Below are 22,919 nucleotides of genomic sequence, written 5' to 3'. Positions count from 1 at the left end.
ACCATACACACCATACCATACCATACCATACCATACCATACATACCATACCATACCATACCATACCATACCACACCATACCAACCTACCATACCATACCATACCATACCAACCACACCAACCATACCAACATACCATACCATACCACACCATACCATACCATACCATACCACACCATACCAACCATACCAAACATACCACACCAACATACCATACCACACCATACCATACCATACCCACCTACCATACCACACCATACCACCCATACACCATACCACACCATACCATACCACACATACCACACACCATACCATACCATACCATACCATACCACACGAACTACCATACCATACCATACCACACCCCATACATACCATACCATACCATACCATACCATACCATACCACACCATACCATACCATACCACACCATACCACACCATACCATACCATACCACACCATCATCAGGGGCCGGTAGGTTAACCAGTGTGACTCTCTCTCTCCCTGCACTCCTCAGAAACCTGGCAAGTGAGTGTGCGGTGCACGTCCAGATCGCTTGGCAGATCTACCACCACCAGCAGAAGATGAAGGTGAGCCTGCCAGCTTGGATCACAGTGGAGACTTGTGTGTTTGTGGCCGAGGGAGCCAGGAGAGGATGAGCACGCTGCCCAAGTGTTCCACTCTCCAAAGGATCCCCGCTCCTCTGTGGCAGAGAGGGCGTTTGTTTTGGTCGCGCCCCCGGAAACCCCTTCTGCAAAAATGCCAGTCGCGTCGTCGCTCCCTCGCGGGGCCCCACAGACAGACGCACACCACCCTCGTTCACGTGGCTTTGGTCCCTAATCAGCTTAACACATATTTTGTTATGACACACTGGGCCGGGATTAGGGACTTGGAGCCATTGTTGACGGTGGCGGTACGCCTCTGATCTGTCACCCAGTTGGGCTGAAGAGGGGATAAGAAGCCCTTCACTACTTATTGGGCTGGAAGTGTTGTCATCGTTGATTGCTTACTGACCCCCACTCTCTCTCTCTCTCTCTCTCTCCTCTCTCTCATCTCTCTCTCTCTCTCTCTCCTCTCTCTCTCTACCTCTCTCTCTCTCTCTCTTCTCTCTCCTCCCTCTCTCTCTCTCTCTCTCTCTCTCCTCTCTCTCTCTCTCTCTCCCATCTCTCTCTCTCCTCTCTCTCTCTCTCTCTCTCACTCTCTCCTCTCTCTCTCTCTCTCTCTCTCTCTCTCTCTCTCTCTCTCTCTCTCTCTCTCTCTCCTTCTCCCTCTCTCCTCCTCTCTCCTCTTCTTCTCTCTCTCTCCCCCTCGTCCTCTCTCTCTCTCTCTCTCCCTCTCTCCCTCCTCTCTCTCTCTCTCTCCTCTTCTCTCTCTCTCTCCTCTCTCACTACCTCTCTCTCTCTCTACCTCTCTCTCTCTCCTCTCTCTCTACATCTCTCTCACTACACACACACTCACCTCACATACACTCTCTCTCACACTCTATCTATCTATCATATATCTATCTATCTCCTCTCTCTCTCTCTCTCCTCTCTCTCTCTCTCTCTCTCTATTACAGCAGATGCAGCTGGATCCTCACAAGCTGGACATGAATGGCAAGTTGGACCTGTTCAGTCGCCCCCCAGCCCCAGGAGTGTTCCCTGGGTTCCCTTACCCACATGACCTGGCGCGACCCCTCTTCTCTACAGGTCAGAGGGGTCTCCCAACATCCACCGCAGGGGCCCCTTGGCTCTCAACTAGTGACTCAGTGACTCCGTTTTTAACATGCACACAGTATTCCAGAGGACTAGTTTATATCTCCGGCACTGTCTTTAAACGTATTAGCACCAATATACCACATATAAATGAGTAAATGGATTATTATGAGTGTTACCGTGGAAACGGAACTTTAACGGACCACACAGTAAATGGGATAAGGTATTAACATGCTTCAGTATCCTGGTGAACGTTGGGATGTCACAGGTAACTGTGAATCATAAAGAAGACACATGCATCTCAATACCCAATAGACCTGTTCGCCGTATACGTCAGACCCAGTGTGCGTGCGCATCACCGGGCAGAAAGGAACATAATCCTGGTCAGCACAACGGGGCAGACTACAATATATTTGCATTTGTTAGCCATGCTAGCGATCTAAACAATCAATCCATGGCAAAGCTAGATATGTAAAAGGTGAAAGACTCGCACTCACAGCCATGCTGATTTGGCAAAATGACATCCAGCCGTGTTCATTTGAAACAACTTTTAGTCAGAGGAGTGCCGTGGTTTCTCCATAGAACCCTGTTGTATTATTCTTTTAGCGCACCAGCGCAGGTCCGGGGCAACTTAGTCACGTGACTCAGTTGGTATTGCTGATTGCTCGAACACGGTATGTTTGTAAACGGTGAACAGGTCTATAGGATGGGTGCTGGATCCAAAAAATACCATAAGATACGAACAAGTAGATCCGGACACCAATAGCTCCTGTTGAAGGAGTTTACGTAGTAACGCATCAAGCAGCAAGGCTTTTCCTCAGACTTCAACTTGCTTCAACGTGTACGGCCCTACTTGCTAGTATCTTATTCCAGGTTTCTCATGATCAGGATAAAAGCTCATGCAGGGCATTATCTAGGGGATATGATGTTAGCATGCGCCAACTACCAAAATGGAATGCTCAAATATCCTGAATATCAATATGATATTGGTATGCATTTAAACATCCATTGACCATCCAAATCAAGCTGGTGATCAAATCAAAACTAAATTATAAACTATAGTATTACTAAATTATATAGAAAGCAGTGATTGTTATCATAAAACAAAGCAATCCTTTCAAAAAAGCACACACGCACACACACACACACACACACACACACACACACACACACACACACACACACACACACACACACACACACACACACACACAGATGCTATCCCATCCTTGAATTTGGGGCTTTTCTCTGTATGCAAATTAGCAGTTGTTAAATGTATAGCTACCTCTCCCAAAAAATATATTTTCACACAGCAGTAATGAAGCTACATTATTCTCTTTTTGAGTTTCCTCCTCTTCCATTGCGTGGGCTTAATTGTAGTGTTTTTGTGGTAAATGTTTTTTCCAGTCAGGGGAGTCAGATGTGTTGATGAATATAGATGACTCCCTGTGTGGTAATTGACTGATTCACCTCTCCGTGTTGGAGGGCAGCGGCGAGGCGATCGGCCTTTCACTAGTAATTATGCCGTTTTGTGTCATACACACTTGTGTAATTGGTTCTTTCATTAACAATTCATGAAATATGGGTGAAAGCAACACTCAGCTTTGTAAAAGAGGTCAGCTTTTTACTCAGTCAGTAACTGACCTCAACAAGCAGCGCACGCGCACACACACACACGCACACACACACACGCACGCACGCACGCACGCACGCACACACACACACACAGCAGCATCAAAAGATAAAGATAATATCAAATGCTAATTTACTCTCTGGGTTTTTCTCACTAATATTAGCCCTCCCAGAAATCATCTACCGTCTAATTAGCAACTTAAACATGGCTGTTTGAGAACGATCTTACTGTTCACATCTTAGTCGCGGTCATAAGGTCACTGTGGGACAGGGGTCAGAATTAAAAATGTTCTTCTCCACAGTAGGCACTCTGTATCCCCATAATATGTTCTATCTACACTGCTAACACTCCTGTCTCTCCATATGTTCTATCTCCACTGCTAACACTCTGTCTCCATATGTTCTATCTCCACTGCTAACACTCCTGTCTCTCCATATGTTCTATCTCCACTGCTAACTCTCCATATGTTCTATCTCCACTGCTAACTCTCCATATGTTCTATCTACACTGCTAACACTCTGTCTCCATATGTTCTATCTCCACTGCTAACACTCCATATGTTCTATCTACACTGCTAACACTCTGTCTCCATATGTTCTATCTCCACTGCTAACACTCTGTCTCCATATGTTCTATCTCCACTGCTAACACTCTGTCTCCATATGTTCTATCTCCACTGCTAACACTCTGTCTCCATATGTTCTATCTCCACTGCTAACACTCCGTCTCCATATGTTCTATCTCCACTGTTAACACTCTGTCTCCATATGTTCTATCTCCACTGCTAACACTCTGTCTCCATATGTTCTATCTCCACTGCTAACACTCTGTCTCCATATGTTCTATCTCCACTGCTAACACTCTGTCTCCATATGTTCTATCTCCACTGCTAACACTCTGTCTCCATATGTTCTATCTCCACTGCTAACTCTCCATATGTTCTATCTCCACTGTTAACACTCTGTCTCCATATGTTCTATCTCCACTGCTAACACTCTGTCTCCATATGTTCTATCTCCACTGTTAACACTCTGTCTCCATATGTTCTATCTCCACTGCTAACTCTCCATATGTTCTATCTCCACTGCTAACACTCTGTCTCCATATGTTCTATCTCCACTGTTAACACTCTGTCTCCATATGTTCTATCTCCACTGCTAACACTCTGTCTCCATATGTTCTATCTCCACTGCTAACTCTCCATATGTTCTATCTACACTGCTAACACTCTGTCTCCATATGTTCTATCTCCACTGCTAACTCCCCATATGTTCTATCTCTACTGCTAACTCCCCATATGTTCTATCTCCACTGCTAACACGCTGTCTCCATATGTTCTATCTCCACTGCTAACTCCCCATATGTTCTATCTCTACTGCTAACTCTCCATATGTTCTATCTCCACTGCTAACACTCTGTCTCCATATGTTCTATCTCCACTGCTAACACTCTGTCTCCATATGTTCTATCTCCACTGCTAACACTCTGTCTCCATATGTTCTATCTCCACTGCTAACACTCTGTCTCCATATGTTCTATCTCCACTGCTAACTCTCCATATGTTCTATCTCCACTGTTAACACTCTGTCTCCATATGTTCTATCTCCACTGCTAACACTCTGTCTCCATATGTTCTATCTCCACTGTTAACACTCTGTCTCCATATGTTCTATCTCCACTGCTAACTCTCCATATGTTCTATCTCCACTGCTAACACTCTGTCTCCATATGTTCTATCTCCACTGTTAACACTCTGTCTCCATATGTTCTATCTCCACTGCTAACACTCTGTCTCCATATGTTCTATCTCCACTGCTAACTCTCCATATGTTCTATCTACACTGCTAACACTCTGTCTCCATATGTTCTATCTCCACTGCTAACTCCCCATATGTTCTATCTCTACTGCTAACTCCCCATATGTTCTATCTCCACTGCTAACACGCTGTCTCCATATGTTCTATCTCCACTGCTAACTCCCCATATGTTCTATCTCTACTGCTAACTCTCCATATGTTCTATCTCCACTGCTAACACTCTGTCTCCCCATATGTTCTATCTCCACTGTTAACACTCTGTCTCCATATGTTCTATCTCCACTGCTAACACTCTGTCTCCATATGTTCTATCTCCACTGTTAACACTCTGTCTCCATATGTTCTATCTCCACTGCTAACTCTCCATATGTTCTATCTCCACTGTTAACACTCTGTCTCCATATGTTCTATCTCCACTGCTAACACTCCGTCTCCATATGTTCTATCTCCACTGTTAACACTCTGTCTCCATATGTTCTATCTCCACTGTTAACACTCTGTCTCCATATGTTCTATCTCCACTGCTAACACTCTGTCTCCATATGTTCTATCTCCACTGTTAACACTGTCTCCATATGTTCTATCTCCACTGCTAACACTCTGTCTCTCCATATGTTCTATCTCCACTGCTAACTCCCCATATGTTCTATCTCTACTGCTAACTCCCCATATGTTCTATCTCCACTGCTAACACGCTGTCTCCATATGTTCTATCTCCACTGCTAACTCCCCATATGTTCTATCTCTACTGCTAACTCTCCATATGTTCTATCTCCACTGCTAACACTCTGTCTCCCCATATGTTCTATCTCCACTGTTAACACTCTGTCTCCATATGTTCTATCTCCACTGCTAACACTCTGTCTCCATATGTTCTATCTCCACTGTTAACACTCTGTCTCCATATGTTCTATCTCCACTGCTAACTCTCCATATGTTCTATCTCCACTGTTAACACTCTGTCTCCATATGTTCTATCTCCACTGCTAACACTCCGTCTCCATATGTTCTATCTCCACTGTTAACACTCTGTCTCCATATGTTCTATCTCCACTGTTAACACTCTGTCTCCATATGTTCTATCTCCACTGCTAACACTCTATCTCCATATGTTCTATCTCCACTGTTAACACTCTGTCTCCATATGTTCTATCTCCACTGCTAACACTCTGTCTCTCCATATGTTCTATCTCCACTGTTAACACTCTGTCTCCATATGTTCTATCTCCACTGCTAACACTCTGTCTCCATATGTTCTATCTCCACTGCTAACACTCTGTCTCCATATGTTCTATCTCCACTGCTAACTCTCCATATGTTCTATCTCCACTGCTAACACTCTGTCTCCATATGTTCTATCTCCACTGCTAACTCCCCATATGTTCTATCTCCACTGCTAACTCTCCATATGTTCTATCTCCACTGCTAACTCTCCATATGTTCTATCTACACTGCTAACTCTCCATATGTTCTATCTCCACTGCTAACTCTCCATATGTTCTATCTACACTGCTAACACTCCTGTCTCTCCATATGTTCTATCTCCACTGCTAACACTCCTGTCTCCATATGTTCTATCTCCACTGTTAACACTCTGTCTCCATATGTTCTATCTCCACTGCTAACACTCCATATGTTCTATCTACACTGCTAACACTCTGTCTCCATATGTTCTATCTCCACTGCTAACACTCCGTCTCCCCACATGTTCTCTGGTAGGTTCTGGCCATCCGCCCCCCTCCCCCTACGGCCACGCCCCCCACCACAGTGGCTTCCTGCCTCCCAGCCACTTGGCAGGTAAGTGTAAGTAACCCCGCCTTCACATATATATATATTTTTTACACCTCCTTTTCATACCCTTCCTTCTCCCTTTTTTCTCTCCCTCCCTCCCTCTCTCTCTCTCTCTTTCTCTATCCCCCTCTCTCTCCCTCTCTCTCTCTCTCTCTCTCTCTCTCTCTCTCTCTCTAACACTCATATTTCAAATACTTTACAAGTCGCTAAGGTGTCATTTGACAGTTCTGCTGAAGTCGAGATATTTATGGTTTTCATCTTGAGGTTCATGTGGAGGTTACTCTGCAGTTGGGAGTGTAGTCCTTCCTGCTGCTCCGCGCCTTGAGCCCAGTTTTCACCGCCGGAGTCGTGGAGAACGTTTGTAAAAAAAAAAAAAAAAAAAAAAAAACTCCAGCCCCAGTGAATCATAACAGATAGCCTTGAATAACCCCCCTGTCTGGGCCCACGGAGAAGGACAACCGCTGGCCTAGTCTTTCAAATCTCCATTTTCACCCCTCCTTTGCGCTTTTTCTTTCCCCTTTCTTTCTTTCTTTCTTTTTGTTAGTACCACTACACTCCTGCCCAGTGTCGTATTGCCTTGGAGCGCGAGGCAGATGGCCCCCATCAAACATGACATGTTACCTTGATGCCCCCGCATTTCTATGGACTCTTAAAGTTCAGCTTGCCTTTCATAGGCAGAGTAATGGGAGGTTTTTCTTTTCTTTTTTTCCATCCTTTCTATCGGAGACGTTGTTTGGGTTCGGAGCGGCAAGGTGATTTCACGGGGATAAGCCCTTGAGTCAATCCAATTTGAGTTTATAAACACACGGTGCAGAGAGGAGAAAGATGTGAGGTGAAAATCCTGTCCAGGGAATTCGAGTGTGAGGCAGGAGAGATTTTCCAGTTGTTGTCTTTTCTGATATATCGACAAGCCCTAGTGCTGCATTCATTACACTGTTGGAAATCTTTAAAGCCCTCTTTGTAACGCTAGATAACTTGTGCATTTCCTCAAGCGTTTTACCAAATTAAAAAGGGATTGCACACTATGAGTTGATTATTGCTCTTCACCGACTGCTCAGGTGGGTATATATACTTGTGTGTGCATATTATTTGTAAGCTTATAGTGGATCCTTTTAGGTATGACACACCATGCGCGGCCTCAATACATTGATGCCAATCGAGTCTTTGTCGTTTGTCTACCCTTATGGAATCATTACCTTCCAGCTCCCTTGTCCAGCTTGTAGTCCATTCCCCCCACTTCAGTATGAAACTCATTCTCCCATCAGGCAGTGCGGTACCCCTTAGCCCAAACAGGGAACAGACAGTGGGTGATTCAGTCCCAGCAGCGTCCGGGAGGCCTGGCTACAGCGGGATTATCAGACTACTAGAGTATGGAACAGTATGGAACTCATTCTCCCATCAGGCAGTGCGGTACCCCTTAGCCCAAACAGGGAACAGACAGTGGGTGAGTCGGTCCAGCAGTGTCCGGGAGGAGGCCTGGCTACAGCGGGATTATCAGACTAGAGAGAGAGCTAGGGTGGCAGCGCTAAAACCACAGCTGGCTTGTAAGAGAAAAGCCAAGTGGAACGGGTGGGTGGGGGGCTTCTCTCTAGTCGGCCCCCTTTCGCTAATCCCTGTTTGGCATTTTGCAGATCCTTTCAGTCGCTCCAGTACCTTTGGAGGCGGTAACCTCGGCAACCTCTCAAGCAGTGCCTTTGGAGGATTAGGCAACCCCTCGCTTGGTAAGCGCCGGCCCCCCCCCCCCTCCTCTCCATCCCCCCTCCTCCTCCCCCACGACCTGGCCCCCACATGATGGCCGATACACACCAGAACAGAGCAGCTCAGAGTTAGACCACAGGGAGGGCCGTGAGGAGAGAAATCAAGGCACTTAGCTTGTGCTCGCTAATGCCAAAACCACCCCCAGCCACCGGGAGCACCGTCGAGGCAGGCAGCGCGGCACCGCCCCCCCCCCCCCCCCCCCCCCCTTCTATCCCCCCCAGTAGCCTGGCTTTAATGCGGCTGCTACGCTGCCAACACGCACTCCCAGGCCTGCTGTTTGGTTGCTATTCATCTATTAATTATTCGACAAGCCCCCCTCACACCACTGTGGAGGGCTCTCTCTTCCCCCCCCCTCTCTCTCTCTCTCTCTCTCTCTCTGTTTCTCTCTCTCTCTCTCTCTTTCTCTCTCCTATTCTCCTCTGCCAAATCGGTTGCCCTGTAGCGAAATGGATGTCAGAGGAATTGACGTGCCATGGAATGCTAAGGTCTCCCTGGCTTTTCACAACCCTCAACCCCAGAGGGCAATTGAGTCTATACCCCCTTCATCCCGTGAAAAGGGGTCCTGAGAATCAAGAGCAGTGAATGAGGAGGGGAGGGTGGGTGTGTGTGTGTGGGGGGGGGTCCTCGGTTCAGCAGCAAATAAATACATAGTGGGGAGGGGGGCCATTAACCTCTAACTGGTCTTTCTAAGCAGAGCTTCAGCGAAAGAACCTCAAGAGACAATGACGAAGCTTTTGTTGTTGCTTCCTTTTCTTTCCTCCTCCTCCTCCTCCTCCTCCTCCTCCTCCTCCTCTTCCTCCTCCTCCTCCTCCTTCTCAGTTGCCACTTGTTTTATGTGTCCAACCAAGAGCCTTTTATCGGCGTAGTTAACTCCTGGTCTTGTCTCCTCTCCTCCAGGCAACAACAGCGTGTTCGGTCCCAAGGAGATCCCCGGGGGCCTGGCCGGCTTCGGCAGCCCCCACCACGACACGTGGAACCGGCTCCACCGCACGCCGCCGTCGTTCCCCACCCCGCCCCAGTGGCCCAAGTCTGCGGACGCGGAGAGGAGCAGCTCGGCCAACAGCCACGAGCGGGAGAGGGAACGGGAGAGGGAGAGAGAGCGGGAGAGAGAGCGAGAGAAAAGGGACTCGTCCATCGGGAAGGAGGAGAAGGATAAAGACAGGTCCGTCGTCCATTTTGAGGACCAACGTCCTTGTTAATTGGAGGTTAAAAGACCACATATGTTTAGCCCCGCCCCCCTGGTCCTATACTTTGCTATGGAGACTATGATATTTTGCGGTCAAAAACATTGAAACATTTCTTGGCATTAAAACCTTAACTTTGATCAATTCACTTGATCTATCTACAGTTTGATTCCTAGATAGGTTCTAGCGATAGTGCTTCTAGTGTAGCTATCGTCAGAGAAATTATAAGGTACAACTCCCCTTACCTGATCAAAAAACAAGGACTTGTTTGGCCCCCTTCCAGAGCTCGATCTCAGTCACCCAGCCAGCCATAAAGTAAGCCCCATAAAGAGAGACTATTAAAGCCTTGATAGCCTTCTCTGTGAAATATGACCGCAAAGTTGCACAGGTTATGCTACTTCTATGTCAGGAAAATCACCTGCCTGGCAGTTCTGTATTGGCTGATGCATGGTTGAGGGAGAATGAACCCTTTCACTACCACACTACCAAAGGGTTAACCCTTTCACTACCACACTACCAACGGGTTAACACCTTCACTGCGTCAATACAGAAGGTTAACCATTTCACTGCCACGTGACAAAGGGTTAACCCTTTCACAACCACACTGCAGAAGGTTAACCCTTTCACCACCACACTACAGAAGGTTAACCCTATCACTACCACACTCCGTTAACCTTCTGTAGTGTGGTAGTGAAAGGGTTCAAAAGGATTCTGTACTCCACAACGATCAAAACATTTTGCAACATATTATGCCTTTTTTGTTCATTGTCAAAATGTTCCACTTTCTTACAAAGTGCTACATTTGAACAAGGGCCGCACATTGTGGCTCAGACATCCCCACAGTAGTATCGCTATACAGCCACACTCTCATGCGTTGCGCTGGGCTTCTTGCCATGCAGGATAGCTGGGGTAAACAGCACGCATCACGTGGGGGGGCGCAGCCTAAAATGGAATGTCACTTTCTGCGGTCCACTGCATGGAGATTTCGATTTGATCCAGATTTTCACATCTGTGGTGGAAACATGCCTCATGTGTAACAGACAGACAGCGGCGTATTTATTTTAGTTGTCCTTTATTTATACAGGAAAAACACATGAGGCCGAGATCTCGTTTCCATGTTTACAGTAAGAACACATAAAAACACTTTGGGCAAACGAGCACAGTTCCGACAAAAATTCAAACATCAACAAGACATGTCAGCGATATCGAGTACAAGTACAACGTCTAAAATATCAGAGTTCAAAACTTTAGAATCTTCTAACGGAATGAAATGTTCTAACTCCATAATATTTCAAAACCAAGCTCAGTTTTTACATGTGGTATATCTAAAGCAGAAGTGACCCTGTGACCTAGTACCACGTGTGCTGTATTTAAAAGCAATCAAAGAGCAGAGATAATAGGGAAGTTTCATAAGCAGAGACGAGAATAAAATACAAGGCCATCCCACTCCTATACAGTAAAACACAATGGTGAGTGAGAAATGTATTTCCAAGATACTTTTTTAGAAGGGGTCTAACCAAATTCCTAAATACTTTTTGGGGAGACAGATTTTACTATTTAAAAGTGAGAACCCTGACGTGTATGGATACTATTAGGAATATTGCCACACAAAATAAAATGTATTACATTTATTTTAATAAATAAAATAATATTGCCTCGAAAATAAAATACACTTGGTTTTATTGGCATTTAAGATCAAAGGCAGACTGTAAATTGTGAGTGCCAGTGGCGTACAACATTTTATCATCTGCATAAAAATTAACATCACAATGCGGAAAAGAAAACACCATATTATGTACGTATCATGTAAATAAAAGTGGACCCAGAATAGAATATGATCTCATCTGCTCCCATTTTGTTTTCTGTCACATCACAGAGATTCCATGGATCGCAATCGTCACTCAAACCGATCTTCTCCGGCCTCGGCGCCCGCCAGCTACCAGATCAGTAACCTGATCCGATCCAACAGCCAGAACTCCAGTGACTCGGGCCGCCACCACAGCGGCAGCGTGGACCGGGTGCGCGAGGCCGAGAAGGAGCTGCTGGAGCGCCACAGAGAAGCCGCCATGCTGGGGGACATCAAGGTCAAGGAGAGCCGCTCGCCGGGGGGGAAGGACGGGATGGACAGGAGATCTTCAGAAGACTCCATCAAGCCCCTCCATCGCTCCCCCTCTCCGTACTCTAAGATCAGCGAACAGGCGATGAAGATGGTGGGCGGTCCCCCGCCGACGCTCAAGGACGGAGACCGGAAACAGCCTTCGCCCGGGGACTTACACAAGGTGAAGAACGACATGAAGATCAAGGAGGAGAGGAAGGAGGAGCAGGAGGTGATGGTGGTGAGCTCGGAGCCGGCCCCCCAGCCGCCCGCCCCCGCGCCCCCTGCTCCTCTCACGCAGCCGGGACACCTGTCCCACCACCACCCCTCTCTGTCCCAGCAGCCGCACCCGCCATCCCCGCGCGGCAACGAGATGCAGACCGCCAGCCTGCACGGGGTCCCCATGGGCCACTCGCTGCCCCTCTCCATGAGCGCCATGCACCACATGGGCAGCCTCAACGTGCTGGACCGGGCGCGCATGGCTCCGTTCATGGGCGTGAGCCCGCTGGCGGCGGCGGGCCGGGAGCGCCTGCCCCACCACGCCTTCCCCTGGGACCCCCTGAGGGAGGCCTACCGCAGCCTGGACCTGCAGCGCCGCATGGACTTCCAGCTGCGCGCGGACCAGGGCCACCGCTTCCCCACCATGTACGAGGCGGAGCGCGCCTACCGGGAGCGGGAGGCGCACGACTACTCCCACCACGAGCACCTGCTGGAGGTGCGGCGGGAGCACGAGCGCATGAGGCAGCAGGCGGAGGAGCGGGAGCGCCTGCACCTGCGCGAGGAGCTGGACCGGGCGCGCCTCCACCAGCTCCACCAGTCGCCCATGGAGGGCCACCTGGCCCACATGGCCCCCTTCATGCCCCACCTGGGCGGCATGCCCTACCCGAGACTCAGCCCCTCCGCGGGGCACAACGGCCTGCTCAACAGGACGCCCCCCACGGCCGCGCTCAGCGCCCCCCCTCCCCTTGTGCCCGCGGGCGCCGCCAGACCGGCCTCCCCGAGAAGGACTACACCCCTCACTAGTGCCCAGGACCCACGGGACTACTCCCCCTCCCGCAACCCCAAAGAGGTAGAGGCGCGGTAGCCGCTCAGACAAAACAAAAGAACACAAGCGCTTAACTAGAAGCACTCACATGCTCCCCCCCCTCCCCCGACACCCCCCCCCCTCTAATTTGAAATCTTATTGTGAACACAATGCACTGCTCTTCACCAGAGAGGAGCGAGGAGCCCTGAGGAAATGGTATGATTGTATAAAGTAAACACGTGTAAGGCTGATTAAGCACACGCTACGCTTTTATTTTCAACGGACTGGAGGCGGATAAACGTCGGTAAAGAGAAAAACACGAATATGTGTTTATGTTTATATCCGACTTAAAAAATTTGATAATATTAATATATTAATCCAAACAATTTTTTTCCTGCTTTTTTTGCGGAAAGAGATAATCTGAAATGGGTTTGTACATTTCCTATCCTTGTTTTCCGTGTATAGGCGTCATCATTTTTATGGATTTCATTGTATTTTGTGCATTAAGTAAATTTTTTTTCCCAATATTTATCCCAGTTGATTGTGAGACATATCCATTATGGCCCACGGAAAAAGGACTGGATTTTTCTTTCTACCTTCTCAACAGTCATTTCACCTCATGGTACCAGGAAATCCTCATCAATAATGACAATGTACAATGTTACATGACAACATTTTCTTTCTTTATTTTAATTTTTTTCTTTTTGCCTTTGAGATATGCAGATAAATATATATTATGAGGTCTTTGTGCGGTCTCTGTAAAGAAAAACCTGTGTAAATATATTGTTGATATTCCTTCGCTGCAGAATTACCATGTAAATTTATTAGGCTTTTTAAATGTTTCTAGAAAAACAAAATGAAATCAAAATCAATGAAAAAACACTTCCCTGTTGGATACCATGGTAACAGACAAACCTGTCCAATGGGAGGGAAGCATGGAGGGGAAGCATGGAGGAAAGGTGTTGTGAGGGGGGCCTAGACGGATCATCTGCAATCTATGCAAAGCAACAGATAGTACCCCAATTGAGGCCACCTGGAGAGAACCTAATGGTGATATTGAAAGGAACTTGGGATTAACACAACATGTTTTATTTGCCAATGGGAAATGACAGAATTATGAACCTTAAGTCTTCAGGCCACAGATAGACTGGAGCAGAAGAAGCAGACAGCCCCGGACATCTAAAGGAAGACACTTCTGAGTTGGCGGCAATAGGACTTTCTCTGTCGACCTTGTGGTGTTGTGCAGTTGTTTTTCTTAGACTCTTGTATACAAAACAAGTAGAGTTTTAGGCGTGCAAAAAAATTTAAAATGAACATTCATGGTTTAAAATGTACGGAATAAAGTTTGGACCTAATGTCTAACATTTGTTTTCTGGTCTTTCATTTTTAGCCAACGTCCGTCGGCACCGAATCCATCTTACAATGAGTCTGTAACCCAAGGCGACGGAGTGGAATGTTGATTTGACAATAATGTATAAATCACGGGGGTGGGGGGGGAGACAGAGCTTTATAGGTACGCCAATAGCGCTCCGGGTCTCGGGCTTGCTCGCATCACGCTATTTTGTTCATCTCGTAGAAAGCTATTACTTTGAAATCACGAAGGCGGAGCGACGTGGCCCACAGCAGAGTAGCTAAAACCATCAGATGATTTGACCCTAATCTGTCATACATGGACTGTGGAGCTTTCCCAGAGGGGGCGATCGATGAGATTGGGGAAAGGCAATAGAGGGTGGAACTAACAGGACATTGATTCGGTAAGAAAGCAGGTTTTGAGTGTTTGTGTTGCAGGTAACTGGTATTGAGTGGCAGCCGGCCGGTGTATTGACCCGCGGTCTGGACTCATTAAAGGGAGCAACGCCTGGGAGGCAGGCTATCGGATGGTTCGCCCCCCCCCCCCCCCCCCCCCCCCCGCTCCTCTCCCTCCCTCCCTCTCCTCATCCACTCCACTCATCTGTTTCCCTAATGAGGCCGGAAGGCGCTCCGGAGCGGGCCGAGGAGGAATGGGCACCCCCCCCCCCCCAATCCCTGCTATTGACTGGGGCCTCTCCGCCTGTCCTGAGGCGGCCAATTCATCCTGATAACGGCCCCCGGAGTGTCACCGGGGAGACCCACCAATCCCGTCCCAGGGTATCAAGAGCGTAATGACAGCATGGATCAAACCGCGGCCAGGTCATTAGGGGATGTTATTGAAAATCAATGGCGCTCCTCTCTGTCTTACACACACACTCTCACCGGCGAGTTTTTAATTTTAATTTTTTTTATGGCCCCTGGAAAAGACTGTGTGCCAGAATGGAGGGGGGAGAGGGGGGGGGGGGGTTTGTCGGGAAGACTTAAATCACTATCACTTTCAATTTAGGCCTGCTAGTAATTGAGCCACATATTCCACCGACGGTAGCATCTGTCGACAGACCCGCCTTCACTTTGGCGCTGTGTGCTTTTATTCCTAATCATCCAGTCAACGGCAAGTGCTTAACCCTTTCACTACCACACTACAGACGGTTAACCGTCTGTAGTGTGGTAGTGAAAGGGTTAATCATTTGTCGTGTGGCGGTGAAATGGTTAACCCCGTACCTGTTACTGCATATGCCCCACCCCCCACCGTAACTATTATTTACCAAGCAATAGCCTTCATGGAAGAAAAACACACGCTACCTTCCATTTCCTGCAATTCCCGCGTTCCGTCCTTGTTCTGTCCATTTTCTGGTTGAGGTGTGGAAAGGCTCTGAGGAGATGAGAAGCCCCATCAATTCCACTCATTGTCTGGCAAGGTCAATTTATTTTGGCACACAGTCCGTCATCAGATGGGAATCAATTGACACATTGCCTGGCAGATCCAACCCTAGGTGGGTTATTACAAAGGTCTGCGGTTGTCAGCCCTTTTCCAGTCATTCTTCAGTTACTGTCAGGGCTTTTTCTTTTTCACAGGAGATTGTGGGGTATAGGACTTTCCACCATTAAACACACGTTCATATAGTGTGAAACACGTTTCCCATTTTATGAACCACAGTATGTCAGCCTGCTTCACCTAACACTGAACAACTGTTTTTTTACGAAATTACATTTATGCAGCATAATCCCAATTAATAGAATTCAGCGGCATCGGAGGTAAACCTATTTTTTTACCACTAATCCCCTTGCATTTATCTAGCAGAAACCTCAATGCTGAGGGTTTGGGATTAGATATTTCATGGTCTCTCAAATACCTCCCGAAAAGCTCTTGGCACAGAGTTCACCACCAGAATCGGCGAACAGAGGAGCAGGCCTTGGGGGGGGGGCTTTTCTGGAGCACAATGGCGGCTAATAACACAGTGCCAAGCTAATAAGATGGGCACTGAGTGAATGGTTCAGTCCAAGCCCCTTTCCTCCCTCGCTTTCTATCACCCCTGCTGATAAAACATGTATGAAAGCGCTTTTTGAGCTGCTGTGTTAGCGGCTCCCCAGACCCCCCCTCCCGCCCCAGCGAGAGCTAATGCATTAGTTCCCATTTGAAGGCTGTTTTGAAATGGAGATTGGTAATGAGACCGGAGGCCCCCGCCACGATCACATTTGAATTGCTGTGGGGCTCTGCTGGGTCTGGTGATTTGGGAGCCCGGGGGTTCGGCTCCCGAGTTCAAACCTGTTTCTCTGCGGGGGTTAGTGAAATGCCCTAAAGTCGACTACTGTAGCCTATATTCTATAGCGCTCAACTATATCTGAACCGCGAGTGTAGAGAGTTGAGCTCCTACAGTAAGTAAGTCGAGGGCTTTTTTGCAGTGTGTGTCACGAGGGCCCATGTCGCTATTGTAGAGCACACGTCGTTTCCACACCGCCTAAAAAAGGCATAGCGGCATACATCATTCCATTTGGTCGGCCATCTTTTTTTAGCCCTCGACGTCGACGCAGCGCCAGCTGACAGAAGCCAGGACACAGTCAGCAGTAGAGGAGCTGACTGGGACTCAGCCAGACGGTGTGAATTCCAGAGCCCGGTGACAAAGTGCTGTCTAATGTCTTTGCACCCCTGGCCCTGTGGCAAGTATGTCCGCTATCTCACACCAACCGTTATGGCCACGCAGAGAGACCCAACGAGCTGTGGCCTGGAGAGTGAATATTAGGCCTGTCCCCGACTAAGGATTTGTATAGTCGACTGATTGGCCAAAATTTGCCCCGAATTTGAATCATTCCATTTGGGCTGTGGGGGGTGCTTAATGTGTGAAGGAGTCGACTGAAGGCTTCTTGTCCTCTGCGAAAGCATGCATTTGGTCCACTGATGGATACATCTTGATATTTGTCTAGTGTGTTCATTAGACGGGTGAAATCCTCTTTCAGTGCCTCTGTGCCCGTTTTCTTAGCCTCGCTGGTATGCACGCCATTAGTGTTAGCCACGCTTCTAGGCCTCTTTGCTTTTGGAAAGAATGAAAAATATATATATATTTCTTTGCATTCGACTAAGAGGTTGGCAGTTGACTACGGCTCCTTTCGATCGATTAGTCGACTAGTCGAGGTCAGCCCTAGTGAATATATATCAGCGCGTTTTCAAACAGCGTCTCAGTGAGCTAGGCGTGGATGGAGAGACAGAGAAAGGAGAGGGGGGAGGAGGGGCGGAGAGCTGCAGCAGCCACCAGCCAAAATTATTTTTCCACTTTCATTCAATTTTGAGGATTTTTTCCCCCCAGTTTAGTGGAACCTCACAATCTCCCACACACTGGCGGTATTATGTACACACAAAAAAAAGAATAACATTTATGCAGCTGGGTGCATCTGGCAGCGGTGGCTCGTTCAGAGGGGCCCACAGGGTGGCACTGTGCCGCCACGCCACCCTCCCAGCTCCACGTTCTACATATGGGCACCAGACAAGAGAGGGAGGGTGGGGAGGATGGTGGTGGTGGTGAAAAGGAGGCTCTCTCTCGAAACGTTTATGGGTAGAATGAGGTTAAAAAAAATAAAGAAATTCAAGGCAAATGGAAGCCATACATGGCCCGTCCAATTTGGCACGGCAAACGCACATGATTAGCCATTGAGACGCTAATCAAAAGTGGCTCAGTATTTGAAGGGGGGCGGTGAGAGGCTCTGCCAGCTGGTGACAACATGGCTTGTGTGTGCGCGGGCCAAGAGTGAAGTTTATTTGAATGTGGATCTTGTCGTGGCCGTATTTCTCTGGAGCTCAGTTAGCGGAGCGTTCCCTGGCTCATCGCTGGGATCGCCTCAGTGCCGCTTGGCACCCGCCATGGCGGAAGTTTTTCCGAGCCGCGGAATGAGAATTATGATTTAGTCCATCCCCTCTGGTGGTGTGTGGATATTCATAAGCATTTATTCTGTTTGACGCTGGCAGACACACTGCACCTAGTTCTTGGCGCCCGTGTGCGTGGGTTTCCTCTCCAATGAAAAATGATTAAATGAACAGAGGCGTTGTCTTCACAGCATATGAATTCATAATGCATTTTAAAATAAAGCACGCTATGGTTCCACACAGTGGCGTCATTTCAGTAAAAGCCAAGGTATGGCAATGAGGGAGGGTGGGTGGGTGAAGGGGTGTCCCGCCCCCCCCCCCCCCCTTGGTGGATTTTTTTTTGTCAAAGCAGTTGTGCAATAGTCACTTTTGGTGAGTTGTTTCTATACAATTAACTTATATGACATTTAGGTATGACACAGGACTACAAAAGCATTTAGTATAGAAATGTCTCAACAGACTAAAGCAGGGAACCACAATATTTTGCATACAAATTAGGCTGAGCAGAATGTAATATCATAACTGTCTATTATCTACTATTATTTCTCTTGCAATTGAGCCAATTTTCCTTAGGTACGGTTTTGAGGTATGTGTTCAACAGAATGTAGTAAGTAAGTAAGTATTTATAAAGCACCTTTCATACATGTCATGTAGCTCAAAGTGCTGTACACAATTATAGGCATATATAACGATAAAAGCAATAAAGTCATAGTGATCAGTTAAGATCAATGTTTAAAAAAAATAATAATAATAATAATAGTAACGTAAAAATGAAAATAACGTAAAAACAGTCATTTGCTTACCAGTTTGGGAGAACAGGTCCGCACAAACATTTCCGCTCAGTGGCAACCGGAAGTGCACTAAACCAATGCACTTGTATGGTAGGTAGCAATGTTTAGGTCTTATAATGCTAGTGTAGTTACGTTTTTATCAGTGGTCATAGTTGGGTCCATAGTGCTTTACCAAGTCCCATGGATCCATCAGTGGCCGTGTATTGTGTGCGTATGTACCCGTTCGCTCATGTGGTCAGTGGCCAGAGTTGGGTCCACAGGACTTATCCAAGTCCCATGGACCCATCAGTGGCCGCGTCTTGTGGTAGAAAGAAAGAAAAAGAAAAACGTATAAAGAAAACAGTCTAAAGTTTGAAAGTTTGGGAGGTCCGCAAAAACACGCCTTCAGCTCAGAAGCTGAGGCGTGTCAAAAACTTTTGGAAAACTGGAGGCGTGTCTCCTATTGTACCCATTCCTTCATCTAAAAAGTTTGAAAGTTTGGGAGGTCCGCAAAAACACGCCTTCAGCTCAGAAGCTGAGGCGTGTCAAAAACGTTTGAAAAACTGGAGGCGTGTCTCCTATTGTACCCATTCCTTCATCTAAAAAGTTTGAAAGTTTGGGAGGTCCGCAAAAACACGCCTTCAGCTCAGAAGCTGAGGCGTGTCAAAAACTTTTGAAAAACTGGAGGCGTGTCTCCTATGTACCCGTTCCTTCATCTAAAAAGTTGGGTCCACAAGGCTTATCCTAGCCTCATGGATCCATCAGGTTTTTCCAAGCCATAACTATTTGTAAGCTAGACTGTATAGGTACGTTTTTAATTTTCCTTTAAAAATGTGTATAGAGCTAGCGTTTCTGATGTGTGTTGGTAGTGTGTTCCATAGTTTTGGGGCATAGTTGGCAAATGCCATACTTCCTATCCTTTTTTGGTTTCTGGGCGTGTCTAGTAAACCTGTAGTGGATGACCGTAGCGTTCTTGAGGGCAGATAACTAACTAGGGAATTTGCTATGTATTTTGGGCCTTGCTCATTAAGAGCTTTATATGTTAGGAAAAGGACCTTAAAATCAATTCTATGAGTTATTGGAAGCCAGTGCAGAGTGGCCAGGACTGGAGTGATATGTTCTCTTCTCCTTGTATAAGTTAGTAATCGAGCTGCAGAGTTTTGGATAAGCTGAAGCTTCCCAATGGTTGCTTTGGGAAGACCAGTGAACAGTGCATTACAATAGTCAAGCCGACTTGATACAAAAGCATGAATAAGTTTCTCTGCATCCTTTTTATTTACGAAAGGTCTTACTTTCGCTATGTTTCTTAGGTGGAAGAATGACGTTTTCATGGCCTTATTTATATGAGACTTAAAGGTCAGGTCTGAGTCCAAGATGACACCTAGGCTTGTAACCTCAGTCTTTACATAGGATGACAGACTCCCCAGGTTTTTACAAAGCACTTCCCTTTTCGCTTTTGGGCCGATCAATAGGATTTCGGTCTTGCTTTCGTTTAATTTTAGGAAGTTATTGTTCATCCACTTGTTTATTGCTAACAGACAATTTGTAATGGACTGTATGGCTGTAGTGTTATTTGGTTCTGCGGAGATATATAGTTGTGTATCATCAGCATAACTATGGAAGCATACATTGTGGTCTCGAATGATGTCCCCGAGGGGCAGCATATATAGTGAGAAGAGTAATGGACCAAGGCAGCTTCCTTGTGCGACTCCAAAATTGCTGTCATGTTCCTCGGATACATTGTCTCCAAGCTTAACATAGAACCTTCTCCCCTTAATGTATGTTATGAGCCAATTTAGTACATGATCGGAAAAGCCAACCAGTCTTTCTAGACGACTGATCAAGATATTATGGTCAATCGTATCGAACGCTGCACTAAGGTCCAATAGGACAAGAATTGAGACTTTGCCAGCATCGGAGTTTAGCCTGAGGTCGCTAACTATTTTGGTAAGGGCAGTTTCAGTGCTGTGATTTGTTCTGAAACCTGATTGTAGTTCCTCCATGATGTTATTATCTTTGAGAAAGGAGTTTATTTGTACTGAGACTATCTTTTCTAATATCTTGCTGATAAATGGAAGGTTCGATATTGGCCTATAGCTTTTTAGTTCGTTTACATCTAAGTTTGTTTTCTTTAGTAGTGGTTTTACTACAGCTGTTTTAAATGCATCTGGAAAAGTGCCTGTTTGAAGAGACATATTTATGATTTCAAGGACATGATTTGAGACACTATCAAACACCCGCTTGAGAAATGCTGTTGGTATAGGATCGAGGCAGGAGGTGGCGGAATTACACTCAGAGACAATCTTACAGAGGTCAGGTAATGTAATACATGTGAATTCCCCCATAGTTATCTCAGGTGGGGTTTCACTCATAGCCAGATCCATATCAGCGGTAATGCTTGCTCTAATCAATGATATTTTTTCATTAAAGAAAACTGCGAACTCTTCACATTTTGTGGCTGATTGCTGCGGTATATGGGGGGGTGGTATGTTAATCAGCCGGTCAATGGTGGAAAAAAGTACCCTGGAGTTACCCATATTTTCTGAGATCATTTTGGAAAAATATTCCTTTCTCGCAAGTTGTATTGCCTTATTGTATGCGCCCATGGCGTCTTTGTATAAATTAAAGTGAGCTGTGAGTTTGAGTTTCCTCCATTTTCGCTCGGCTATCCTACATTTTCTCTTGTTATCTTTAACATTGGTTTTATTTAGCCATGGAGAGATTCTATCAGTTTTTACCTTTTTAACCTTTAGAGGGGCAACAGTATCTAACACAGTTGACAAGGTGCTGTGGAAGTTTTGCACTTGCTGATTTAAGGAGGATTCACTGCATTGGTCGTATGATTGCATCATACTAGAGAATTTTGCTTCAGCTCTAGCGTCCAGAAGCCTTCTGTGAACTAGGAATTCGCTTCTGGTCTTATGTAATATTAGGCTTGTACCATAGAACACACAATAATGGTCAGAAATTGGAATTTGTTTTACTGATATATTCTCAATGTTTAGCCCTGTTGTTATTAGTAGGTCCAGAGTGTTGCCATGTTGGTGGGTGGCCTCGTGAACATGTTGCATCAGTCCAAAACTGTCCAGTAGGTTCAGAAACTCACAACCCCTGGGGTCATCCTTTTTGTTGATATGAATATTTAGATCTCCATTAAGAATGATTCTATCATACCTGGTAATGCAGATCGATATGAGTTCTGAAAATTCCTGTATGAAGAGTGGCGAGTACCTTGGTGGTCGATACAATGTCACACATATTACTGGCATTTCTGTTTTCAATACAATAGCAAGGTATTCAAATGATAAAAATGTTCCCAGGTCAATATCATTGCACACAAATTGAGTGGAGATGATTGCTGCTATTCCTCCTCCCCTCCCACTCTGTCTGTTTGATTGATAGAATTTAAAATTGGAAGGGCAGGTCTCAATCAGTGTTGCTACACCAGTGATATTGTCTAACCATGTCTCTACTAAAAACATACAATGTACACCATGTTTTACTATGAGTTCATTTATCAGAAATGATTTTTGTTTCAGCGCTCTAACGTTGAACAGTGCTAGTTTTAGCTGTACGGGTTCTGTAGTGGGGTGTGAGATAGTCTGTGGTTGAACACTGATATTGATAAGGTTAGATTTACATATGGGACGTGATAATGAGTAATTGATTAGTCTTTTGGTGATCAGAATCGGGATGACACTCAACGTGTTTTTTTGTAGTTTAGGCTGCTTCTGTATATAGTCTACAGAAGTATCAAAAACATGTTCACAAAAGGTATGGGTTACTGAATGCTGAACTGCACTGTTATAATCACTAAGCCATTGTAAGACCACATGTGTCCCTGTATCACTTGTCTCTGCTGCCCTTTGACTAAAAAACTTCTGTACAGTATGTCCATTTTCCTTATTTTTTCTGACGGCATATTTGAATTATTCACTTAGTAAAAGT

General features: G+C 46.3%; 1 protein-coding gene across 1 annotated transcript in view; it reads left to right on the top strand.

Annotated features, from left to right (window-relative positions):
- The window catches only part of fbrsl1 (fibrosin-like 1), a gene marked incomplete at its 5' end in the record, with an annotated part of 24,036 nt that extends 9,685 nt beyond the window's left edge, over positions 1-14,351 (top strand). The window contains 6 exon segments of the mRNA XM_084308126.1: positions 517-589; positions 1,558-1,687; positions 6,863-6,940; positions 8,566-8,655; positions 9,590-9,854; positions 11,753-14,351. Of these exon segments, the coding sequence (XP_084164252.1) occupies positions 517-589; positions 1,558-1,687; positions 6,863-6,940; positions 8,566-8,655; positions 9,590-9,854; positions 11,753-13,055 (1,939 nt within the window). The 3' untranslated portion in view covers positions 13,056-14,351.
- Positions 14,352-22,919: the final 8,568 nt, after the last annotated feature.

Source organism: Notolepis coatsorum, assembly GCF_963971535.1.
Source record: "Notolepis coatsorum genome assembly, chromosome: 2".
Taxonomy (NCBI): Eukaryota; Metazoa; Chordata; class Actinopteri; order Aulopiformes; family Paralepididae; genus Notolepis; species Notolepis coatsorum.
Note: the sequence above shows the minus strand (reverse complement) of the source record. Positions and strands in the feature narration are given on the sequence as shown.